The following is a 24,717-nucleotide window of genomic DNA, read 5'->3' as shown; positions in this document are numbered from 1 at the left end:
GGTTTGGTCCATACTAGGGCATACACCTTGGAGAGAGAGAGGAAAGAAGGTGTGAGTGCTTTGTCCTGCTGTTTTGAGCTTGTTGCATAGCTACAATTAAATTATGGGGGCAATATTGACAATGCCATACCTCGTGCAAGCCTTCTGCATGATGGTGCTGCGGAGGAGAAGATTGATTAGGCATCGTTACCTGAGGAACCTCAGAGCACGTAGGATGATGGGCAGGAGGCCTATCTCATGTCGGGTATATCGAGACAGGCGTTCATACCTGCACCTGAGTGATGCAACTGCAGACAGTTGTAACCGGGATCTGTGAGTTAATAAAAGCAGACTTGCACTCTACAAGCATCAGGAGGATTACAGCTGCACTTTCATTCTATGCATCTGGATCATTCCAGGCCACAACTGGGGATGTGTGCGCCATTTTTCAACATGCAACACATATCTGCATTCGGCAGGTGACTGCTGCACTATATGCCCGGAGGAATGACTACATAAAGTTCCCCATGACCACCCAAGCAATGCGTGACAGGGCTGTGGACTTCTCCAGGATTTCTGGCTTCCCAAAGGCACTGATTGTACCCACATCGCCTTGCGAGCACCTTTGGAGGATTCCAAGATGTACAGGAACAGAAAAGGCTACCACTCCGTGAACGTGCAGCTCGTCTGTGATGACAGGCATCGCATCATGGCAGTTGATGCGAGATACCCTGGGTGCACCCATGATGCGTCCATCCTACGCAAGAGCACTATATCTGCCATGTTTCAGTAGCAGCCAGAAGGACAGAGCTGGTACCTCATCACCCACCCCACTGATTGTGTCCAGGAGTGATCAAGTAAGATCAATGCACTCCCCACTCATTGCCATTATCTGAACCATTTCTGTTACATCCTGCGCCTCAGGAGAGCGCTGTCAAGCTCTCTTTCCCCTCCTCACCCTGTGGCTGCATCCCACTGGGACCTGCAACCTCGGATGGTGGAGCCCTGGGTGTGGCTTTCTGAACCCCACTGGAACCTGCAGCCTCAGACTGTGTGAAACCATGAAATGTCCCAACACTCGTATGACAGGAAAGGGGCTGGCACCTCACTGACGGCAGTAGCACCTCCTCCAGAGTGAGTAAAACAGTGGAGACTTCATCCTCCCGTCCCCCTCCCCCTCACCCCCATGCTCTTGGTCTGGAAGATCGGATTGAAAGATGTTCTCCTGTTCAGGCTCGTCCATGTCTGAATCTTCTTCTGCATCGGCTTCAGCCTCATCAGGGTTGGCCTCAAGTTCTGCAAAATATAACAGAACAGACAAATGGTTAGCAGCAAGGGAGGGGGCAGGGTGGTATGAGTAGGCTCACACAGCGCAGGCAGCAGGCCCATTTGAAGGACCACGATGAATGATAGCACATTGCATCAACCGAAGCGTAGCTGACGGAGACATCCCCATGAACCGAAGCATGGCTAGCCCGCGCAGTACTTAACATTTAGCAAAGCCAGACTGTGGAATTTGCAGGACTTACTCTCTCCCTCGAGTGTGGGTCCAGCCTTGTGCAGTGGTGGTTGCTTTTCTCGAGGCAGGACCCATTAAAGCAGCGACCCTGTCTTCCAAGGGTGTCAGTGGCTGCAGATCTGCCGGGACTCCTCCTGTTCCAGTTCTCTCTCTTTTGTTGTGTGCCACCTTCCTCTGCAAAGATGAAAATATAACTTTTGAGAGGGGGTGTCTTTCTGCTGGGTGGGGCATGCATTTACAATTGCAATTCCAGTGAATAAATGAAAATATTACTTACATCAGCTGCTTGACCAAGCTCCTGCCATTTCTTTTTGCAATGGTCTCCAGACCGCGGGATGGTCACCATTGCACAGTAATCTTGTGAAAATTGGTACCACGTTTCTTCATTTCTTTTGATGAAACTTTTATTTGACCTCTGCTGGTGTCCAGCTCGTGTCATCTGGCCTCAATTACGGTAACCAGGGCCTCCACTTCGTCCCGTGATAAATTCTTGGTCCTTGAGCCGCGTTGCATATTGCAGATCCGATTTTAAGTTCTCACACACAACTGGCTCTTTAAAAATAGCTGAATGCAGACTGGGAGGTGTATAGGACATGCGGGCCCATAGCAGTCACACAAAAAACCATTTTTTTTTTGCGCATGCGCAGAAGGGGGGACATCCTTTTTTGGCGCAGATATTAAGCTCCAGCCCCCTGAAGGCTGCGTGGCGCCAATTTCAAAAATTAGAATGGGGAAACTTTCAAGTTTTTTTTGTAGTTGGGCCCCCAAAAAACGGACATAACTCTTGAAATATGCCAAAAAATGGCATTGGGGAAAATTGAGCCCCTTGTCTTTTGGATTGAAAGTATCTTTATATACAGTACCTTGGATCCTGGTTGTCCTTGTGAACCAGATACACCCGGCAGTCCCATTTCACCCTAATCCAAAAGAAAAAAAAAGGAACATTTATTACTGAAATGAGAAAAAAACGTAAATATAAACTGGATCGATCCATTTATTTTAATAAGCATTTGTTCCTAATATTTGCATAGCATAATTTAAAGTTCGATCTATGTAATATATATATAATTGTATATCTGAATGCACTTCCTGCTCACAAAATCTTACATCTTGTTATGTTTTATATTGCAGTTCTGGGTCAACTTTTTCCACAATAAATTTTTACATCCACACTTATAATGGAAACTGACTACATAAACTTGTTATGCTGTAATTACATCCTCCTGCCACTTCAGCACTTCAGTTTTGCAACTCCCAGCTCCTCAGACCCTACTGCAGAAAAACTTGAATGCTCTGCCTTCCAAATTGCCTCAGATTTTACCATTCAACTACAAATAAGAATATCAAGTCAATTTAATGTAACATCACTAACTGAATGGTGTCAGTGTGGGTTCAATTATTCTCTGCCCTCTAATGCCACTTGACCGAAAGACTTCCCTTAGCTCCCAAAGTGTAACCACCCGGGTGACTAAATAGTGCATCTAATTTGTCTGTTCATTTACTAATTCATCTATCTAAACTATCCTTAATTTGGAATCCTCAATGCAATTTGCCAAAAAGCAGTCATGTGGCAAAAACTTTCAAAAGGACTGCAAACTATAGGATTATAGAAACATAAAAACATAGGAAATAGGTGCAGGAGTAGTCCAATCGGCCCTTCGAGCCTGCACCACCATTCAATAAGATCATGGCTGATCATTCACCTCAGTACCCCTTTCCCGCTTTCTCTCCATACCTCTTGATCCCTTTAGCCGTAAGGGCCATATCTAACTCCCTCTTGAATATATCCAATGAACTGGAATCAACAACTCTCTGCGGTAGAGAATTCCACAGGTTAACAACTCTCTGAGTGAAGAAGTTTCTCCTCATCTCAGTCCTAAATGGCTTACCACTTATCCTTAGACTGTGTCCCCTGGATCTGGAATTCCCCATCATCGGGAACATTCTTCCTGCATCTAACCTGTCCAGTCCCGTCAGAATTTTATATGTTTCTATGAGATCCCCTCTCATCCTTCTAAACTCCAGTGAATACAGGCCCAGTCGATCCAGTCTCTCCTCATATGTCAGTCCTGCCATCCCGGGAATCAGTCTGGTGAATCTACGCTGCATTCCTTCAATAGCAAGAACGTCCTTCCTCAGATTAGGAGACCAAAACTGAACACAATATTCCAGGTGAGGCCTCACCAAGGCCCTGTACAACTGCAGTAAGACCTCCCTGCTCCTATCGTCAAATCTCCGAGCTATGAAGGCCAACATACCATTGGCCTTCTTCAGCGCCTGCTGTACCTGCATGCCAACTTTCAATGACTGATGTACCATGACACCCAGGTCTCATTGCACCTCCCCTTTTCCTAATCTGCCGCCATTCAGATAATATTCTGCCTTCGTGTTTTTGCCACCAAAGTGGACAACCTCACATTCATCCACATTATGCTGCATCTGCCATGCATTTGCCCACTCACCTAACCTGTCCAAATCACCCTGCAGCCTCTTAGCATCCTCCTCACAGCTCACACCACCACCCAGCTTAGTGTCATCTGCAAACTTGGAGATATTACACTCAATTCCTTCATCCAAATCATTGATGTTAATTGTAAATAGCTGGGGTCCCAGCACTGAGCCCTGTGGCACCTGCTAGTCACTGCCTGCCATTCTGAAAATGACCCGTTGATCCCGACTCTCTGCATCCTGTCTGCCAACCAGTTCTCTATCCACGTCAGTGCATTATCCCCAATACCATGTGCTTTAATTTTGCACACCAATCTCTTGTGTGGGACCTTGTCAAAAGCCTTTTGAAAGTCCAAATACACCATATCCACTGGTTCTCCCTTATCCACTCTACTAGTTACATCCTCAAAAAATTCTAGAAGATTTTTCAAGCATGATTTCCCTTTCATAAATCCATGCTGACTTGGACTGATCCTGTCACTGCTTTCCAAATGCTCTGCTATTTCATCTTTAATAATTGATTCCAACATTTTCCCCACTACTGATGACAGGCTAACCAGTCTATAATTACCCGTTTTCTCTCTCCCTCCTATTTTAAAAAGTGGTGTTATGTTAGCTATCCTCCCGCCCATAGGAACTGATCCAGAGTCGATAGACTGTTGGAAAATGATCACCAATGCATCCACTATTTCTAGGGCCACTTCCTTAAGTACTCCGGGATGCAGACTATCAGGCCCCGGGGATTTATCGGCCTTCAATCCCATCAATTTCCCCAACACAATTTCCCGTCTAATAAGGATTTCCTTCAGTTCCTCCTTCTCACTAGACCCTCGGTCTCTTAGTATTTCCGGAAGGTTATTTGTGTCTTCCTTCGTGAAGAGAGAATCAAAGTATTTGTTCAACTGGTCTGCCATTTCTTTGTTCCCCATTATAAATTCACCTGAATCTGACTGCAAAGGACCTATGTTTGTCTTCACTAATCTTTTTCTCTTCACATATCTATTGAAGCTTTTGCAGTCAGTTTTATGTTTCATCTTAAACTTGATAATAATGTATTTAATTACAGCTAATATATCATACTATCTGATCTTGCAACATTTAAAGAAATATATTCATATAAAGCAGAAAATATTTTATAATCTGTTAACCTACTGGTCATACCATGTGGTGGTAACTTTAAAGAACAATAATTTCATTAACAGCCAGTTCAGAATCGATACTGGCCTACTTTATTTCATCCAGTAAGTGTAGTACAATTTACTTCATACAGTATCATACATTCTTATACTTTACTTTATAACATAATATAGTTCATTACCCTCTGGTCTCTTAGTTCTAGGCTTTGACTAACCCACTGGGTAATTGCAGGCTCACGTCTATCGATGGTTACTACCATCAAAAGATGCAGTGATTGAATTGCTGGCAACTCCCTTGAACAAAGGTATGTGCGACAGGGTTGTTCAGGCTGGCTTCCTCTATCTTTCTGTACTTTTCCTATGCAGGACTAAAGCTCAAGTCAAGGTTCACACTCCTTGGAGTTGATGTTAACCCCAAGTGGGTTTCGAGTGGGTGTTGGGTGGCGCCCAGTTTCTAATTTTAGGCCTCATCCACATGCTGCCAGCCAGCTGTTTGTCTGAAATGAGGGCTAAAACAGCAGCTGGCGGTGGGCGGAAGAGCAAGTTTGGGCAGTTGGAGGCTGCTCATAATCTGCTCATTTCTAACTACCCACCGGTTTCTGTTGGGTGGGTAAGGTTAAAATTGATCTCAGTGACTTCCAGTTCCACCGTCAACAAGTTTTGCTATCGGGTTTTGCTGAACTATTAACAGCTGTCAGTCATAGAATCATAGATGCCATAGAATCATAGAAACCTTTGGCACAATTGGAGGCCATTCGGCCCATCGTATCTGTGTGGCCAAAATACGAGCTATTGAACCTAATCTCACTTTCAGCTCTTGGTCCGAAGCCTTATAGATTATGGCACTTCAAGTGCATATCCAAGTACTATTTAAATATGGTGAGGGTTTCTGCCTCTACCACCCTTTCAGGCCCCCTCTGTGTGAAATAAGTTCTTAACTCCCCTCTAATCCTTCTACTTTCTTTAACTCTATGCCTCCATTGTTATTGACCTCTCTGTTAAGGGAAATAGGTCCTTCCTATCCACCCTATCTGGGCCCCTCATAATTTTAAACACCTCAATTAGCACCTCACTCACCCTCCTCTGTTCCAAAGAAAATAACTCCAGCCTATCCATTCTTTCCTCATAGCTAAAATTCTCCAGTCCTGGCAATATCTTCGTAAATCTTCTCTGTACCTGCTCGAGTGCAATCATTCCTGTAATGTTGTGACCAAAACTGTAGGCAGTACTCGAGCTGTGGCCCAACTAGTGTTTTATACAGTTCAAGCATAACCTCCTTGCTCTTATATTCTATGCTTCGGCTAACATAGAAACATAGAAAGTATGTGCAGGAATAGGCCATTCGGCCCTTCGAGCCTGCACCAACATTCAATATTATCATGGCTGATCATGCACTTCAGTACCCCATTCCTGCTTTCTCCCCATACGTCTTGATCCCTTTAGCCGTAAGGGCCACATCTAACTCCCTTTTGAATATATCTAACGAACTGGCATCAACAACTTTCTGTGGTAGAGAATTCCACATGCTCACAATTCTCTGAGTGAAGTAGCTTCTCCTCATCTTGGTCCTACATGGCTTACCCCTTATCCTTAGACTGTGACCCCTAGTTCTGGACTTCCCCAATATCGGGAACATTCTTCCTGCATCTAACCTGTCCAATCCCATCAGAATTTTATATGTTTCTATGAAATTCCCTCTCATTCTTCTAAATTCCATTGAATATAAGCCTAATCGATCATATGTCATATGTCATATGCAGTCCTGCCATCCTGGGAATCAGTCTGGTGAACCTTCGCTGCACTCCCTCAATAGCAAGAACGTCCTTCCTCAGATTAGGAGACCAAAACTGTACACAATATTCAAGGTGTGGCCTCACCAAGGCCCTGTACAACTGTAGTAAGACCTCCCTGCTCCTATAATCAAACCCTCTCGCTATGAAGGCCAACATGCCATTTGTCTTCTACACCGCCTGCTGTACCTGTATGCCAACTTTCAATGACTGATGTACCATGACACCCAGGTCTCATTGCACCTCCCCTTTTACTAATCTGTCACCATTCAGATAATAATCTGCCTTCCTGTTTTTTCCATCAAAGTGGACAACCTCGCATTTATCTACATTATACCGCATCTGCCATGTATTTGCCCACTCACCTAACCTGTCCAAATCACCCTACAGCCTCTTAGCAACCTCCTCACAACTCACAATGCCATCCAGCTTAGTGTCATCTGCAAACTTGGAGATATTATATTAATTCCATTGTCTAAATCATTAATGTATATTGTAAATAGCTGGGGTCCCAGCACTGAACCTTGCGATACCCCACTATTCACTGCCTGCCATACTGAAAAGGACATGTTTATTCCTACTCTTTGCTTCCTGTCTGCCAACCAGTTCTCTATCCACGTCAATACATTATCCCCAATACCATGTGCTTTAATTTTGCACACTAATCTCTTGTGTGGGACCTTGTCAAAAGCCTTTTGAAAGTCTAAATACACCACATCCACTGGCTCCCCCTTGTCCACTCTACTAGTTACATCCTCAAAAAATTCTAGAAGATTTGTCAAGCATGATTTCCCTTTCATAAATCCATGCTGACTTGGACCGATCCTGTCACTGCTTTCCAAATGCATTGCTATTACATCTTTAATAATTGATTCCAATTGAAAATAATAAAGGAACATATCCCGTATGCCTTCTTAACTATCTTATCTACCTGTCCTGCTACCTTCAGGGATCTGTGGACATGCACGCCAATGCCCCTCTATTCCTGTACACTTCTCAGTACCCTACCATTTATTGTGTATTCCTTTACCTTATTAGCCCTCCCCAAATGTGCAACCTCACACTCCTTAACATAAGAACATAAGAAATAGGAGCAGGAGTAGGCCATTTGGTCCCTCGAGCCTGCTCCGCCATTCAATAAGATCATTGCTGATCTGATCTTGGCCTCAACTCCACTTCCCTGCCCGCACCCCATAACACTTGATTCCCTTAAGAAATATTCTTATCTATTGCGAGCTCGCGATAAATGTATGGTTTTGCTGAGCCATTTGTACTTCTGCATTAGATCTGCTATGAAGTCAGAAGAATTGCAGATGAAAATCTGTATGTGGCCCCAGCAAGTTACCACCCGCAATCAGCGACGCAAGGCAATTTTGTCCCCACTTTTACTTTTCTGACCAGTCTGCCATAGGATCTTGCCAAATTGTGGTTGCAGATAAAAAAAATTCAAAGTACAGGTACACAATAAACATTAATGATACGGAGTCCCATTCCAAAGGAAAAATTAATAATTGTACATTATCATAACATTAACAAGGGAGAAATACACACAGGAATGGTTGCATCACACTTCATGTGTTGGCACAACATTTCTATTGTAGCCAATAATAAGTCATATCCTGACATTTTTTTACTGACATTCATCAAATCCTCTTAAGCACATTACACACCAAACCATCAAATTAAATATTTAATCATGTATGTTTCCGAATCTGCCAAATTTTTGCTCACTCACTTAGCCTATCTATATCCCTTTGCAGATTCTTTGTGTCCTCCTAACAACTTGCTTTCCCACCTATCTTTGTGTCATCAGCAAATTTGGCTACATTACACTCGGTCACTTCATCTAAATCATTAATATAGAGTGTAAATAGTTGAGGTCCCAACACTGATCACTGTGATACCCTACTAGTTACAGTTTGCCAACCTGAAAATGACCCATTTATCCCGACTCTCTGTTTTCTGTCAGTTAGCCAATCCTCTATCAATGCTAATATATTATCCCCAACCCCGTGAGCTCTTATCTTATGCAGTAACCTTTTATGTGGCATCTTATCGAATGTCTTCTGGAAATCCAAATACACTACATCTACTGGTTCCCCTTTATCCACCCTGCTCATTACACCCTCAAAGAATGCCAGCAAATTTCCCTTTCATAAAACCATGCTGACTCTACTTGACGGTTTTATGATTTTCCAAATGTCCTGCTACTTCCTTAATAATGGACTCCAGCATTTTCCCAACGACAGATGTTAGGCTAACTGTTCCAGAGTTTCCTGCTTTCTGTCTCCCTCCCTTCTTAAATAGGGGCGTTACACTTGCGGTTTTCCAATCCGCTGGGACCTCTCCAGAACCAGGGAATTTTGGTAGATTACAACTAATGCATCCATTATCTCTGCAGCCACTTCTATTAAGACCCTAGGATGCAGGCCATCAGGTCCAGGGGACTATTCCACCTTCAGTCCCATTAGATTTCCTAGTAATTTTTACTGTGTATCTGTAAAGCATGCACTCCCATGTTCCGCCACCAGGGAGCGCATCCCCTGAAGTCCAAAGGGATCCCAGCATCCCTTGGGAGCATTGTATATAAGCCGGCCCCGAAGGCCTGCTACTCACTCTGGAGTGTCTTAACAAAGACTGAGGTCACTGTTACTTTAACCTCCCTGTGTGCAGTCTCATCAGTGTGAGGAACACAATAACTGGCGATGAGTATACAAATCCAACTCAAAGATGCAGCAAACTGTGGGCATCCTGGAGACGTTCTCGGAGAGTGAGGACTGGAAAGCCTAGGTCGAACGGCTAGACCAGTACTTTGTAGCCAACGAGCTGGACGGAGAAGGAAGTGCTGCAAAAAGGAGAGCAGTCCTCCTCACAGTCTGCGAGGCACTGACCGACAGCCTCATGAAGAATCTTCTGGCTCCGGTGAAACGCACAGATAAGTCGTATGAGGAGCTGTGTACACTGGTTCGGGAGCATCTTAACCTGAGGGAGAACGTGCTGATGGCGAGGTATCGGTTCTACACGTGCCAGCGATCTGAAGGTCAGGAAGTGGCGAGATATGTCGCCGAGCTAAGGCGACTTGCAGGACAATGTGAGTTTGATGGCTACCTGGAGCAGATACTCAGAGAATTTTTTGTACTGGGCATTGGCCACGACACCACCCTACGAAAACTTTTGACTGTAGAGACACCGACCCTCAGTAAGGCCATTGCGATAGCACAGGCGTTTATGTCCTCCCGTGATAACACCAAACAAATCTCTCTGCACACAAGTGCTAGCAATGTTCATAAATTAACTGGAACTGTGTTTGCGAGCAGAAATGTGCAGGGCAGAACCCACGAATCTGCAACTGCCAGCAGGCCTCAGGTGACCCAGATGACTCAGAGTCCGCAACAAAGGATGAATGCAAGGCAGTTCACACCTTGTTGGCGTTGTGGAGGCGCCCATTCAGCCTATTCATGCCACTTCAAAGGGTATGTTTGCAAGAGCTGTGGAACAATGGGGCACCTCCAACGAGCTTGCAGACGAGCTACAAGCTCTGCAAAACCTGCTAACCACCACGTGGCAGAGGAAGATTGGTCCTTGGTGGATCAAAGCAATTTCGAGCCTCAGAGAGAGGAGGCAGATGCTGAAGTACATGAGGTGCACACATTTTAGATGAAATGTCCACCTATAAGGCTAAATGTAAAATTGAATAGCTTACCCGTAGCCATGGAACTGGACACTGGCGCTAGCCAATCCATCATGAGTAAAAAGATGTTTGAGAGACTGTGGTGCAACAAGGCACTCAGATCAGCCCTGAGCCCCATCCACACGAAACTGAGAACATACACCAAAGAGCTCATCACTGTCCTGGGCAGCGCATGGTCAAGGTCACCTACGAGGGCACGGTGCACGAACTGCCACTCTGGATTGTGCTGGGCGATGGCCCCACATTGCTTGGAAGGAGCTGGCTGGGCAAAATCCGCTGGAACTGGGATGACATCCAAGCGCTATCACTTGTTGATGAGGCCTCATGTACCTAGGTTCCTAACAAACTTCCTTCCCTTTTTGAGCCAGGCATTGGAAACTTTTCCGGGTCAAAGGTGCGGATCCATTTGGTCCCAGAGGCAAGGCGCGAGTGGTACCTCACATGATGAGGGAGAGAGTGGAAATCGAGCTGGACAGGCTGCAACGCGAGGGCATCATCTCCCCAGTGGAATTCAGCGAGTGGGATAGCCCGATTGTTCCAGTACTCAAAAGTGATGGCATGGTCAGGAATTGCAGCGATTATAAAGTAACTGTTAATCGTTTCTCGCTACAGGGCCAATACCCGCTACCTAAGGCAGACGACCTATTTGCGACGCTGGCAGGAGGCAAGACATTCACCAAGCTCGAATTGACTTCAGCCTACATGACGCAGGAGCTGGAGGAGTCTTCAAAGGGCCTCACCTACATCAATACGCACAAGGGACTGTTCATCTACAACAGATGCCCATTTGGAATTCGGTCAGCTGCAGCGATCTTCCAGAGAAACATGGAGAGCCTACTCAAGTCGGTACCACACATGGTGGTTTTTCAGGACGACATATTGGTCCCGGGTCGGGACACCGTCGAGCATCCACAAAACCTGGAGAAGATCCTCCAGCGACTGGATCGCGTAGGGCTGCGGCTGAAGAGGTCGAACTGCGTCTTCATGGCAACAGAAGTGGAGTTTTTGGGGAGAAAGATCACTGCAGACGGCATTCGGCCCACAGACGCCAAGACAGAGGCTATCAGGAACACGCCCAGGCCACAGAACGTCATGGAGCTACGGTCGTTCCTGGGACTCCTCAACTATTTTGGTAACTTCCTACCGGGGTGAAGCACCCTCTTCGAGCCCCTACATGTGTTATTGCGTAAAGGTGAGAACTGGGTATGGGGAAAAAACCAAGTAATTGCTTTTGAGAAAGCCAGAAACATTTTATTATCCAACTAGCTGCTTGTATTGTATAACCCGTGTAAAGGACTTGTGCTAGCATGTGACGCGTCGTCGTACGGAGTCGGGTGTGTATTACAACAAGCTAACGTTGCGGGGAAGTTTGCCTCCAGGAGTTTGTCTAAGGCCAAGAGGGCCGACAGCATGATAGCGAAAGAGGCATTAGCATGTGTGTTCGGGGTAAAGAAAATGCATCAGTACCTGTTTGGCCTCAAATTTGAGCTGGAAACCGATCACAAGCCCCTCATATCCTTGTTTGCTCAAAACAAGGGGATAAATACTAATGCCTCAGCCTGCATACAAAGGTGGGCATTCGCGCTATCAACGTATAACTATACCATCCGCCACAGGCCAGACACCGAGAACTGTGCGGATGCTCTCAGTCGGCTACCACGGGGATTGAAATGGCGCGGTCTGCAAACTTGTTGATGGTCATGGAAGTGTTTGAAAATGATAAATCACCTGTCATGGCCCGCCAGATTAGGACTTGGACCAGCCAAGATCCTCTGCTGTCCCTAGTAAAATACTGTAAACTGCATGGGAGCTGGGCCAGCATCTCCGTTGAAATGCAAGAGCTAATCAAGCCGTTCCAGCGCTGAAAGGATGAGCTGTCCATTCAGGCAGACTGCCTGTTGTGGGGTAACGCATAGTGCTACTCAAAAAGGGCAGAGAGACGTTTATCTCGGTCACCACAGCACACACCCGGGTACAGTAATGATGAAAGCGATAGCCAGATCACACGTGTGGTGGCCCGGTATCGACTCTGACTTAGTGTCCTTTGTATGGCTATGCAGCGTGTGTGCTCAGTTCAGCAACGCGCCCAGAGAAGCACCACTAAGTTTGTGGTCCTGGGCCCCCAGAGCATGGTCGAGGATCCATGTCGACTATGCGGAACCGTTTCTCGGTAAAATGTTCCTGGTGATGGTGGATGCTTTTTCAAAATGGATTGAATGTGAAATAATGTCGGGAAGCACCACCACCGCCACCATTGAAAGCCTGAGGGCCATGTTTGTACCCACAGCCTGCCTGACATGCTTGTCAGTGACAACGGGCCATGTTTCACCAGTGCCGAATTTAAAGAATTCATGACCCGCAATGGGATCAAACATGTCACCTCGGCCCGGTTTAAACCAGCCTCCAATGGGCAGGCAGTGCGGCAGTACAAACAATCAAACAGAGCCTTAAATGAGTCACAGAAGGCTCACTCCAAACCTGCCTGTCCCGAGTACTGCTCACAGGGGTGCCCCCGGCTGAGCTACTCATGAAAAGGACACTTAAAACCAGATTCTAGCTGGTTCACCCCAACCTGCATGATCAGGTAGAGAGCAGGCGGCAGCAACAAAATGTAAACGATGGTCGCGCCACTGTGTCACGGGAAATTGATCTGAATGACCCTGTGTATATGCTAAACTATGGACATGGTCCCAAGTGGATCGCGGACACGGTTATAGCTAAAGAAGATAGGTTGTTTGTAGTCAAACTAGGCAATGGACAAATTTGCAGAAAGCACCTGGACCAAATGAGGCTGCGGTTCACAGACTGCCCTGAACAACCCACAGCAGACACCACCTTTTTCGAGCTGACAACACACACCCAAAGGATCAACGACACCATGCCAGACCAGGAAATCGAACCCATCATGCCCAGCAGTCCAGCAAGGCCAGGCTCACCCAGCAGCCCTGCAGGGCCAACAGCACACCAGCCCAGCGAGGGCACAGCCAACACACCAGAACAGACACTTGTACCGAGGCGGTCCACCAGGGAAAGAAAGGCTCCCGACCGCCTCACCTTGTAAATAGTTCTCACTTTGACTTTGCAGGGGGGGGCGGTGGCGGAGTGATGTTGTGTATCTGTAAAGCATGCACTCCCATGTTCCGCCTCCAGGGAGTGCATTCCCTGAAGTCCCAAGGGATCCCAGTATCCCTTGGGAGCAGTGTATATAAGCTGGCCCCTAAGGCCTGTTACTCACTCTGGAGTGTCTTAATAAAGACTGAGGTCGCTGTTACTTTAACCTCCCTGTGTGCAGTCTCATCTGTGTTAGGAACACAATACTTTTACTCTAGTGATTATTTTATGTTCCCCCTCCTTATAGCCCCTTGACTATCTATTATTGGGATGCTTTTAGTGTCTTCTACTGTGAAGACCGATACAAAATATTTGTTCAAAGTCTCTGCTATTTCCCTATTTCCCATTATTAATTCCCCAGTCTCATCCTCCAAGGGACCAATGTTTACTTTAGCTACTCTCTTCCTTGTTATATACCTGTAGAAGCTCTTAGTGTCTGTTTTTATATTTCTTGCTAGTTTACTCTCATAATCTATCTTCTCTCTCTTTATTATTTTTTAGTCGTCCTTTGCTGGTTTCTAAAAATTTCCCAATCCTCTGACCCACTACTAATCTTTGCAACATTGTTTGCCATTGTTTTCAATTTGATACCATCCTTAACTTCTTTAGTTAGCCACGGATGGTTCATCCTTCGCTTAGAGTCTTTCTCACTGGAATATATCTTTGCGGAGAGTTATGAAATAGCTCCTTAAATGTCAGCCACTGCTTATCTACTGTCTTACCATTTAATCTATTTTCCCAGTCCACTTTAGACATCTCTGTCGTCATACCTTTGTAATTGCCTTTATTTATGTTCAGGACACTAGTTTGAGACCCAAGTTTCTCACACTCAAACTGAATTTGAAATTCTAACATGCTCGGATCACTCTTTTCTAGATTAATCTTATCTCATTACACATTACCAGATCAAATAATCTGCTCCCTGGTTGGTTCCATAATGCATTGTTCTGAGAAACCATCCCAAATACATTCTATGAACTCTTCCTCAAGGCCACTTTTGCCAATTTGATTTGTCCAATCTATATGAAGATTAAAATCGCCCATGATCATTGCAGTACCTTTCTTACAAGCCTCCATTATTTCTTGATTTATACTCTGCCCTACAGTATAGCTACTATTCAGGGGCCTATAGACTCCTACCACCAGTGACTTATTTCCCTTATTATTTATTATCTCTACCCAAACTGATCTGCACCTTGATCTTCTGAGCCAATATCATTTCTCATTACTGCACTGATCTCATCCTTTATTAACAGAGCCCTACCACCTCCTTTTGCTTTCTGCTTATCCTTCCGAAATGTCAAATACCGCTGACTATTCAGTTCCTAGCCTTGATCCCCTTGCAACTATGTCTCTGTAATGGCTACCACATCATACCCATTTTTTTTCTATTTGTGCCACAATTCATCTATCTTGTTACAAATGCTGTGGAGGGTTGTTGAGGCAGGTATTCTGGATGCAGCAGGTAAGTGGAAAGGCACTTACTTCCTGGTTCCACCAGTCCTCGACTTCCTTTAGCTGACACAGAGTTCAATTTAAAATGGTGCTTCAAAATGAGGCACGCAGCATCATTATAATATTGAAAGTGCTAACCCGCCTCCTGGGAGCGGGTTGGCTGCTTGCCCCTCATCCCCCCATGCTAACTTTGTTTCTCTTGCCACAGATGCTTTCTGACCTGCTGAGTATATCCAGCATTTTCTGTATTTATTACTATTCCAAGCTTGTCTGCACAGCAGACGAAGGTCCTGGGATGGAATTGTAGCATGTTAGCACATTGATGGGCTATAAACCCGTTCTGCCTCGAACCCTCCAATAGGAGGAGAATTCAGCCTACTGTGAGTTGGTGAAAGTAGATAGTACTTACTGTACTCTGAATTACCTGTTACTAGTTTTGTGACATGCTTCCAATATCTTTGTCAAACATGTGCAACTTGATTGGATCTTCCTGAGCAATTGTTTTATAGTATAAAAGTTTTGACATGGAAATATTTTTATTTTTTCTTGTCAAAATGACAAAATACTTATGTAACAATAATACGAATAAAACACGAGTTTTGTAAGTTATAATGCATAAACAAAATTACATGTCTTCAAATTTCCTTAAATAGCCATTAGTTGATATTCATCTTTTTGGATTTTATGTAATTAGAATCCATGTTGTACATATTTAATATAAGACAACCTACCATTTTACCGTGAGGCCCCCTATCTCCTTTTTCCCCAGGAGTTCCATCTTCACCCTGTAATATATCATGCAAAAAATTAGTTACACAAAATATTTTATATAAATTATTATAATTACACTCATCTAAAACTGCAGCTGTTGTCACTCAACAGGTATCCCTGCTCCTTTTGAAGTGTGAGACCTACAGCTCTTTTCCTGGCTGACAGTCTCGACAGCAGCCAACATTTTTTTAGGCCCACATGTCCTCCTAAAAACATAAGGGGTAAGGAAAGAATCTCACCTGCAGCCTCCTTCCAATCTGCACAGCGCTCCTGTCTCATTTTTCTAAAAGTTAATTGGAGGGCTCTCATTTTGAGGAGTGGCAGAAGAAGAGGACATTGGGCCTTGCACCTGGAATAGGATTGCCAACTCTAGTTGAACATATTCCACGTGGTGTCATCACATGACCTCCTGCCTCCAACTGCCCTGCCCTCGCATCTGACATTGGGGGCCAACGTGTCCATACTCACAATGTCCTGCCTTCCCACAACAAATGGAAGGTGAGCAGACTCTTCATGACCCGATTCTTGACTGTCAGTCAAACAGCCATTTTCCCATGTCCAATGTTTTTATAACCAATGACCAAAAGTGCTCAAAGTAAATTTTACTCCCGAGTTGCTCGCAGCAGTGCCCTGGAGATTAGTCTTTAATTCCTTGAGATTCTAGTGCAATCCTGGAGGGATGGTAATCCTAATCAGGAAGCCTTTCGCACTGAAGGATCTGACCATGGCAAGTAACAAACCAAGGGAGGTCTGAGAAAGTCAATACTACCTTTCCCTTCCAACTGTTCTGTGGGCCTTATAGTCTGGAAGCCTGCTGGTTGCTGTTTTCCCTGAGGCCAGTGACCAGGTCCACAGCTGCAGACCTGAAGCTGGCAGCTAGTTCAGTATTTCCATCCCTAATTCTAAGGATTGGGTGTGTTCCAGGGGTGCAATCAGCCCATGCTAATGATGTGATATAATAAATTCAGATGTGGTCAAGTACGGCATACTTTGGGCATGCTATCCCTGTCTAAAACACAGACAAAGTAGTGGGGGAGGGGAGAGAAATTGTTCCCCTGGAAGATTTTAAAATTGAGATCTTTGAACCCTAAGGGGCAACGAAGGGATCCCAAGAGGTTATCAGATTTCAGTCCAGCTGTAATTAGATTTCTGTACATTTCTGTATCTGTCGACTTACAAGCAGATTATTTCTGTTGCTGCATATATACATATACTAATAAAATATATTTTCTGCAATGATAGCCTTGTTTGCCTTTAGCCAGTGCTATCAAGCGACACTTACTCACCAATAACCTGCTCACCAATGCGCATTTTGAGTTCCGCCAGGACCTCTCAGCTCCAGACCTCATTACAGCCTTGGTCCAAACATGGACTGAATTCCAGATGTGAGGTGAGAGTGACTGCCCTTGACATCAAGGCAGCATTTGACCGAGTGTGGCATCAAAGCCCTGGTAAAATTGAAGTCAATGGGAATCGAGGGAAAACTCTCCACTGGCTGGAGTCATACCTAGCACAAAGGAAGATGATTGTGGTTGTTCGAAGCCAATCATCTCAACCTTAGATTATTGCTGCTGGAGTTCCTCAGTGTAAGAATAAAAATGTATACTAATGATAGAATTGATATGGAATGTATGTAATAAAGGTGAATTGTGTGTGCATGTATAAATGTCGAGAGTGCAGATTATACAGACAGGCTGTGACTCAAGAGACAAAATGGATGCATCCAAGTTCAAGTCTCCTCTTGGGGGCAGAGCTTAAGGAACAAAAGAAATATGACTTTTGGGGTGGGCAGGCCCATCAAAACTCATCAAACTAGAAAAGGTGTTAATGGGAAAACAATTAACCTAATCAAGGACCTGCTTCAATTCCTGCAGACAGTCACATATGTGAGGAAAGCCAATAAAGAACTGACCTGGAACCAAGACCCAATCCTGGGGCTTTACCAACTTATGTTGAGAGACAATGACCCTTAAGAGAATAAAAAGACAAGTGCAAAGCCTCTCTATTTTCGGATGATCATGCGGCAAAGCAGGAAACCTCCCTCTCTACAGGACCAGACCAAGAAGCAAGGAAGAAGGCCGCTGCTTTGCTGGACTCAGAGGGAAGTATATGTCTCTGTAAATCTGTAACGCATTATCTTACTTGTTGTAATTAAGTAGAGTCCGTAGGATACTAATAGACTGCTGTTGTTTTCGATAGGCTATATGCATGTGTGTGTGTTTAATAAACGTATTCCAAATTGTTTTAAAAGAATTGGTCATGCTGTCAATTTAATGCCAGAGATTTAGAAATCTTACATCAGGGCAGTGTGCTAGGCCCAACCATCTTCAGCTGCTTCATCAATGACCTTCCCTCCATCATAAGGTCAGAAGTAAGGATGTTCACTGATGATTACACAATATTCAGTTCCATTTGCAACTCATCAGGTCTTGCTACATGCTTCATTATCTGAACGACATTCAGGCTTGGGCTGATAAGTGGAAAATAATATTTGTGCCACACAAGTGCCAGGCAATGACTATCACCAAGAAGAGAGTCTAACCACCGCCCTTTGACATTCAACGGCAATACCATCACCAAATCCCCCACCCTCAACATCCTGGGGGCTCACCACTGACCATAAAACTTAACTGGACCAGCTATATAAATACTGTGGCTACAAGAGAAGGGATCAGAGGCTAGGTATTCTGCAGTGAGTGTCTCACCTCCTGACTACTCAAAGCCTTTCCATCATCTACAAGGCATAAGCCAGGAGTATCATGAAATACTCTCCATTTGCCTGGATACGTGCAACTCCAACAACACTCAAGAAGCTCGACACCATTAAGGACAAAGCAACCCACTTGATTGGTACCCCATCCACCACCTTAAATGTTCACTCCCTCCACTACCAGCGCACTACTGGTGCAGTGTGTACCATCTACAAGATGTACCGCAGCAACTTGCCAAGGTTTCTTTGACAGCACCTCCCAAACCCGCGACTTCTACGAGAAGGAAATACATCGCCGTTCCTTCATCGTCACTAGGTCAAAATCCTAGAAGTCCCTTCCTAACAGCACTATCGGAGTAACTTCACCATATGGATTGCAGCGGTTCAAGAAGGCAACTCATCACTGCCTTCTTAAGGGCAATTAGGGATGGGGAATAAATGCTGGCCTTGCCAGCGACGCCCACATCTTGTGAATGAATTTTTTTTAATTGTCTTTCAGAAATTAAGATAGGGTATTATGTAGACTGTGCAAATATTTGCAGCTGGTTCCCCCAACACAGAAAAAAAAATTAAAGCACTACTCCAAAAGAAACAATATGTAGAATGAACACAAGGACAAAAAAAAGAACGAAGGTAATTACATATGGGACCACCTATCAGTTCATTTTTGCTCCACTGATCCATTAATGCCAGTGACTTGTGGGGTACTGGATACATTTAATCATGGTAGTACAGTTACGAGTAGCTGTAATACAATACTGCATACATATTTTAGATGATGTGGTTATGTTGCATCTTTGTACAAGGCAAAAATAATTTAGGAAGGACTGGCTCAATGTGTTTGTTTGTAATCAACCTTCCTCTTAATCCATCTATGGTCACATCTCTCGAGAAAAATTTGTTTTAGATGAACATTGTACTGTTCTAAAATATTAATGTAGTAATCCAATAAAGTGGTTGCTAATGTAACATTATTAATTGTGATGTAATCAGTTTATATTAATTAAAAGTTAGAAAAATACTTGCTATTTTAAGTTATATACAAACCTTGTGTCCCATTGGTCCAGTATGTCCTGGCATTCCAGGAATACCCTATAATGAAACATACAACAAAATTATTCTTTGATAATACCATAGAGCATTGATTTAAGTTAAGTTCAATACAGACATTCTGTTGCTTTTGTCTACAAAAACAATAATAAATTACCATTGAAAATAAGGAAAAGTTGCATAGCATTTAGGTAAAAATAGGTTAAAACTACGCTTTGATGGAAAGGAAACATATGGATTCAGTTCTCTCCTAGAGGACATGAAGCAATGAATTGCTAAATTTTTAATTTTAATGGAAAAATTAACTCCGTCTCCTGCTAGATTCCCTTGACAAAAACATTTAATTGTCTTAAAGTTCTTTTATTGGGTTTTCCATATGGTGCATTTAATGCAAATCCTATGCTCTTTGCATTTTAAAGTGAGTTATTGATCCCTTGATACTTGCTGTCTCTGGAATTTTTTTTCTGGGAAGCCTGGAGAGACAGTAAAACTTTTATTTCCCCCCTATGTTTTAATCATATTCTTCTACTCTCACACAACACACATGTTCATTTTCAGTTGCTCTCAGTATGAACACTGAAGACAGATAGACAGATTGACCAAGAGATGGAAAGATGATCTGCTTTATCATTTCTAGTCCAAGAGATGTATGAGAGCAGTCCAGTGGAACTCTCCCTCGAAGATCCTTTGTTTAATATGTAGAAGTGCATAGTTTCTGCTTGATCCCAGTCAGATTGTGAACTTGTTGCATGAAGTGCAGACATAAACCTTTGTTTCATTACTGTGCATCATCGGTATATCAAACTTTAAGCTACCACGCTGCCAATGATCTAGAGCAGTGACACTTACAACAAAGCCCAGACACCATTTGCAGAGCCACCGTGCCTTCACCTCTGGCCCATGCCAGAATAACTGCTCCACAGATCTCTGACTCTCACTTTATGTCCCGCCCTGTTGTGAGAGGTTGGGAGAACAGGGATTCAGCACTGTCCCTCCTCCCCTTGCTCCCCAACAAAGGAGAATTTTATTAGAACTATGGCCTAGAATCTCCAGTTCTGTGTGCCTGCCAGAGGCTTGCAGTGGAAGTTACTATTCATTCAGGTAATGATTACTTGTATGGTCATGCCAGAGCAAAGAAGGCTGATGTGTTGTGACGAAGTAGGATTGGTAATGGATTGAGGGAATGTCTCTATTTGCAAGAGGGGGAGAAGAAAATCAGGTTGTGACAGTGTTAAAGAATAAACGTATCCAGAGTTCCCACCATTCAATTTGGCAAATGAGTCATTAACCAGGCATAGACCCTGATTTTAATATATACATGAGGCTTTCAATCGACTGCCCTAGACGACTAAAAGTTGCTCGATCCTATATGGAGTCCGGCGCACACGGGAGTTCTCAACCCAAAATTCGCAGGCTTAACGACCATTTTTAGCTGGAAAAATGTTGAAATACTCCTGAGTTGCAGTAAGTGTTTGAATTGTGAGCTGTTCTTTGCATGCCCACATTGTGTTTACGTTTTTCCAGTCTTGTAAATGACGGTTCACTTGTGATCTTGCGGACAGTATTTACGGCTATTTTTGTTTATGACATTCATTACATGTTCTGATAACAGAAATAATTTAAAAAGCAAAACAAGTAAAAAATATGAACTATTCAAAAGGCAACTCATTTGCATAATTCTAAGGAGGAAAAAGTTAATGAATGAAAGTGACTATAGTAATGAAAAACAGTGCAAGTATTGGTAGAATGAAAATTCAATAGTCAAAAAGATCACCATAGGCACCATTACTATCTTTCATTGTATATTAACAACTGCAGATTTAATTAATATAATAAAAGGGCAGTGCTAATGGAGCAAGGATCAGCAAAATGGATCCCTGTTTAATTTGCTGACTCTTGCACACATTACATGCTGGCAGTATGCTGAGTTGTTAACAAGGTATTCTGTCAACAACAGCAAGCTTAATAAGACCGCTGCATGCCTGAGATGCCACAACACTCAGATCCTGATTTTCACTATGGAGCAATTTTTGATTGAGCACAAAATGAGCAGTACATGAGAGCTAACCAGCGATCTTCAACTGCACTTTTTCTGGCTTAACAGCATCGGCAATTTCCGGGCTATATTTAAATATAGAGGTGGACAGATTCGGCTACGAACTGCCATCTGTTACCGACAGACCCTCAGCTGCATCTCCCTATCCTCCATGGTCCAATTCTAACTTATCTCTGTGAACTTCCCCAGTTCTACATCTTAACTTGCAGCCCCTCTACTACAATATCAGTGGAAGAGCATTCAGCCACCACACTCTATTGTTTGCTGCTCTCTTTCTAGACCTCACTACCTCTCTCCCCTCCTGAAAACTTACCACTTTAATTGTAGCTTCTGATGACCCTCCCCTAACTTCTGCCCTACTTCCTGCTCAGTCTTCACCTCATTAGTCAGAATGTTACTTGGTCGGATGCAAAAATGGAATAACTATTCAAAAGGCAACTCATTTGCATAATTCTAAGGAGGAAAAAGTTAATGAATGAAAGTGACTATAGTAATGAAAAACAGTGCAAGTTATTTACCAAGCCATGGATACATGTGTTTTTATTAACAGAACACAAAAAACTGGCACACAGTGGTATGGAAGAATAATCTTTAAAATGGCTGGAAAAGAATCCTCAGATCAGCTGGAGTGGTTTTACACAGTCAGATACATCATAAAACTTCCAATATTGAAAATGCATCTCAAGAGTCTGAAAGGAAAAAAATGTGAGTCATTATGGACATCAGTGCTGCACCAATGTACAGCATCTGTTCTTACATTAAAAAGTACGACCATCTGTTAAATGTTGTTTTAAAAAATCAATGCTGCTGTTCACTTTCTAATGCTGCTCTTCAATGGATTAGATGTACAAAACTAACATTGTTAAGACAAATGTAGCAATGCATTTTACAAACATGTGAATCTTCCATTTTGAAATATATGGCAATTTCTTTATGTTGTGTATCTGTAAAGCATGCACTCCCATGTTCTGCCACCAGGGAACGCATTCCCTGAAGTCCCAAGGGATCCCAGCATCCCTTGGGAGCACTGTATATAAGCCGGCCCCTAAGGCCTGTTACTCACTCTGGAGTGTCTTAATAAAGACTGAGGTCACTGTTACTTTAACCTCCATGTGTGCAGTCTCATCTGTGTTAGGAACACAACAACTGGCGACGAGTATACGAATCCAACGCAAAGATGCAGCAAACTGTGGGCATCCTGGAGAAGTTCTCGGAGGGTGAGGACTGGGCAGCCTATGTCGATCAGTACTTTGTAGCCAATGAGCTGCATAAAGAGAGCGGTCCTCTTCACGGTCTGCAGGGCACCAACCTACAGCCTCATGAAGAATCTTCTGGCTCCGGTGAAACCCACAGATAAGTCGTATGAGGAGCTGTGTACTCTGGTTCGGGAGCATCTTAACCCGAGGGAGAGTGTGCTGATGGCGAGGTATCGGTTCTACACGTGCCAGTGATCTGAAGGTCAGGAAGTGGCGAGCTACGTCGCCGAGCTAAGGCGACTTTCAGGACAATGTGAGTTTGATGGCTACCTGGAGCAGATGCTCAGCAAATTTTTTGTACTGGGCAATGGCCACGAGACCATCCCATGAAAACTTTTGACTGTAGAGACACCGACCCTCAGTAAGGCCATTGCGATAGCACAGACGTTTATGTCCTCCCGTGATAACACCAAACAAATCTCTCAGCATACAAATGCTAGCAATGTTCATAAATTAACTGGAACTGTGTTTGCGAGCAAAAATGATCAGGGCAGAACCACGAGTCTGCAACTGCCAGCAGGCCTCAGGTGACCCAGATGACTCAGAGTCCGCAACAAAGGATGAATGCAAGGCAGTTCGCACCTTGTTGGCACTGTGGAGGCTTCCATTCAGCCTATTCATGCCGCTTCAAAGGGTATGTTTGCAAGAGCTGTGGAACAATGGGGCACCTCCAACGAGCTTGCAGTCGAGCTCAAGCTCTGCAAAACCTGCTAACCACCATGTGGCAGAGGAAGATCGATCAAAGCAATTTCGAGCCTCAGAGAGAGGAGGCAGATGCTGAAGTACACTGGGTGCACACATTTTCGACGAAATGTCCACCTATAATGCTAAACGTAAAATTGAATGGCTTACCCACAGCCATGGAACTGGACACTGGCGCTAGCCAATCCATCATGAGTAAAAAGATGTTTGAGAGACTGTGGTGCAACAAGGCACTCAGACCAGCCCTGAGCCTCATCCACACGAAACTGAGAACGTACACCAAAGAGCTCATCACTGTCCTGGCCAGCGCTATGGTCAAGGTCACCTACGAGGGCACGGTGCACGAACTGCCACTCTGGATTGCCCCAGGCGATGGCCCCACACTGCTTGGAAGGAACTGGCTGGGTAAAATCCGCTGGAACTGGGATGACATCCGAGCGCTATCACATGTCGATGAGGCCTCATGTACCCAGGTTCTTAACAAATTTCCTTCCCTTTTTGAGCCAGGCATTGGAAATTTTTCAGGGGCGAGGTGCGGATCCACTTGGTCCCAGAGGCATGACCGATTCACCACAAGGTGCGAGCGGTACCTCACATGATGAGGGAGAGAGTGGAAATAGAGCTGGACAGGCTGCAACGCGAAGGCATCATCTCCCCAGTAGAATTCAGCGAGTGTGCCAGCCTGATTGTTCCAGTACTCAAAAGTGATGGCACAGTCAGGATTTGCGGCGATTATAAAGTAACTATTAATCGTTTCTCGCTACAGGACCAATACCCGCTACCTAAGGCAGACGACCTATTTGCAATGCTGGCAGGAGGTAAGACGTTCACCAAGCTCGACCTGACTTCGGCCTACATGACGCAGGAGCTGGAGGAGTCTTCGAAGGGCCTCAGCTGCATTAACACGCACAAGGGGCTGTTCATCTACAACAGATGCCCGTTTGGAATTCGGTCGGCTGCAGCGATCTTCCAGAGAACATGGAGAACCTACTCAAGTCGGTACCACGCACGGTGGTTTTTCAGGATGACATATTGGCCACGGG

The 24,717-nt window shown here is 44.4% G+C and overlaps 1 protein-coding gene across 1 annotated transcript in view; it reads right to left on the bottom strand.

Annotated features, from left to right (window-relative positions):
- The window catches only part of LOC139266575 (collagen alpha-1(XXI) chain-like), a 463,005-nt gene that overhangs the window by 137,693 nt on the left and 300,595 nt on the right, over positions 1 to 24,717 (bottom strand). The window contains exons 16-18 of the mRNA XM_070884170.1: positions 19,658 to 19,702; positions 15,861 to 15,914; positions 2,362 to 2,415 (exon numbers count right to left, since the gene is read on the bottom strand). Of these exons, the coding sequence (XP_070740271.1) occupies positions 2,362 to 2,415; positions 15,861 to 15,914; positions 19,658 to 19,702 (153 nt within the window). The remainder of the gene's footprint in view (positions 1 to 2,361; positions 2,416 to 15,860; positions 15,915 to 19,657; positions 19,703 to 24,717) is intronic.

The sequence above is a fragment of the Pristiophorus japonicus genome, chromosome 7, assembly GCF_044704955.1.
Source record: "Pristiophorus japonicus isolate sPriJap1 chromosome 7, sPriJap1.hap1, whole genome shotgun sequence".
Classification (NCBI taxonomy): domain Eukaryota; kingdom Metazoa; phylum Chordata; class Chondrichthyes; family Pristiophoridae; genus Pristiophorus; species Pristiophorus japonicus.
Note: the sequence above shows the minus strand (reverse complement) of the source record. Positions and strands in the feature narration are given on the sequence as shown.